Source organism: Cyprinodon variegatus, unplaced genomic scaffold (assembly GCF_000732505.1).
Source record: "Cyprinodon variegatus isolate N-32 unplaced genomic scaffold, C_variegatus-1.0 Scaffold269, whole genome shotgun sequence".
NCBI lineage: Eukaryota > Metazoa > Chordata > Actinopteri > Cyprinodontiformes > Cyprinodontidae > Cyprinodon > Cyprinodon variegatus.
In genome coordinates this window covers 199,302-201,297 of record NW_015150722.1, presented here as the reverse complement: position 1 = coordinate 201,297, position 1,996 = coordinate 199,302, and the positions used below count along the sequence as shown (strand labels likewise).

Sequence of the window (1,996 nt, the reverse complement as noted above, 5' to 3'; positions counted from 1 at the left end):
GTATTTTAGTGTTTATCTTTTAACTCTTCACTATTATGTTATTCTTATACATCTTTCTAAGGTCCATATTTGTGTGACCATTTTGTCAACAATCTTTTTGCTGCCGTCACACCACAGTTTACCCATTGTGGGACAATAAAGGGATTTTCTATTCTGTTCTAATATGCCAATTATAGGTATTGTGTCATTTTATCTATTATGCAACTGATACATAATAATGAAACATACGTTTTTTTAGAGTCATATTGCTGCGTTTTAAGCACATTTGCATAAATTACTTTTTGATAAGAGGTAAAGGAAACTGACATTATAAATAAGCTTAATGTAATATTTTTTTAGTGTTGATGGTAAATGCGGCAGAAAAACTTTATTATTTAAATGTTTTTGTTTTATTTTTAGACCTGAGGCAGCGGGGGATTCTCACTGCAAAAATGAACCAGAAATAAGTAAAAATTTCTTATATTAAGCGTATTTAGCCTTAATTGAAGCAGGTATGTAGGATTATTTGCCAATGGAATGAGTGTTTTACTCTTAAAATAATTAGATAACATGCATCTGAAATAAGACAATGCAATTATTTGTTTTTATTTTAAATGTAAATCGTCTTATTCGTTTGGCAAAGTGTCTCACTTACTTTCTCAATTCAAGAAAAAAAAATCCACTTATTTTAAGAAAAAATGACATTTTTTCCAGTGCTCTGCTGTCAATCACAGCCTGTGTTTTCAGATGTGATCACCTGCTGGGAGGCGCCTTGATCTGCTTCACCTCAAACCATTCTCACTCTCTGTCCCTGCTGCTGTTTTCTTAGGGGGAGGAATCCGTCGGAAAGGACTCCTCTGAGTCCGTGGAGGACTTCCAGGTTGTCCTCAGTGGGCTGGCAGACGATGAGAGCTCCAACCGGATTCGGTTGGAGTACGAGAAACTGCTCCATGCTCTGGAGAAGTCAAAGGACAATGAACACAGGCTGATGTCCAAATGCAGAGAGCTGAACGCAGAGATTTTGTCCACATCGAACAAAATGGCAGCTGCCCTGAAACTGTCTGAGGAAGACGAGGCGACGATAGCGTCACTAAAGAAGGTCAGAGTCCTGAGAGGTTGTTCCACTCAGTAGATCTTCTTTACTGTTCCACAGCAGTTTGTTCCATGATAGTTTAAACTTCTACACACCTGTTTACTAGTGGTGGTTAAATCCAAAATGATTTATCCAGCTTTACTTGGAAGATTAATGCATTTCAGGGATTCAACAAAAGGATTTATTATCGGTTTAGGAGCTGGATGAGGCCTGGAAAATGGTTGATGCAGCTCATGATAAAGAGAAGAAGGACATGGAGACCATCAGGAGTTTAAAAGAAGATGTTTCCAAGCTTACTGACGCAGCTGAGCAACAGACCGGACAACAGGAGCGGATGTAAGTTAGTGGGCCTGCAGTCTGCCTGTGGTCCTGTCAGTTCTCTGAATGAGGTGATAACTGTGGTGTTTCTAAGGGATTTAATTCAAATGATTGAGGAGACGACCAAGGAGAGAGACCAGCTGATGACAACGGTAGAAGATCTAAGAGAAAAGTTAAAGAAGGCAACGGAAACTCAGCAAGAGGTGGAAACCCAAAGAGAGGACGCTGCGCAGAAAATTTCAAAGGTGCCGTGAATGTTGGGTAGATTTCAATGATAGATGTAACAATGGATGCAGATCCACATGCTGCTGCTCTGCACTATCTCTAGCTTCAACAGGAGCTCCAGGTGCAGCACAACAAGATCTCCAGGGAGATCAGGCTGAAGGAGAAGCTCGACAAGGAGGTCCAGCAGCTGCACGCTGATATGGAGGCCAAGGAGGCTGAGATCAAAGCTGTGAACATGCAGGGCCAGAAGGCCAGAGAGGAGCAGCAGAGGCTGGAGAAACAGCTCAAAGATCTGAAGGTGAGCAGGAACGTCTGAGCGGACGTTACGTTAAGATCCAATCCAATCCACTTTATTTATATAGCACGGTTTAAATAAACACA

General features: G+C 41.0%; 1 protein-coding gene across 1 annotated transcript in view; it reads left to right on the top strand.

Moving 5' to 3' along the window:
* cfap58 (cilia and flagella associated protein 58) overlaps positions 1–1,996 on the top strand; it is a 21,996-nt gene that overhangs the window by 5,226 nt on the left and 14,774 nt on the right. Inside the window, exons 2-5 of the mRNA XM_015382889.1 lie at positions 809–1,078; positions 1,269–1,408; positions 1,485–1,635; positions 1,719–1,913. Of these exons, the coding sequence (XP_015238375.1) occupies positions 809–1,078; positions 1,269–1,408; positions 1,485–1,635; positions 1,719–1,913 (756 nt within the window). The remainder of the gene's footprint in view (positions 1–808; positions 1,079–1,268; positions 1,409–1,484; positions 1,636–1,718; positions 1,914–1,996) is intronic.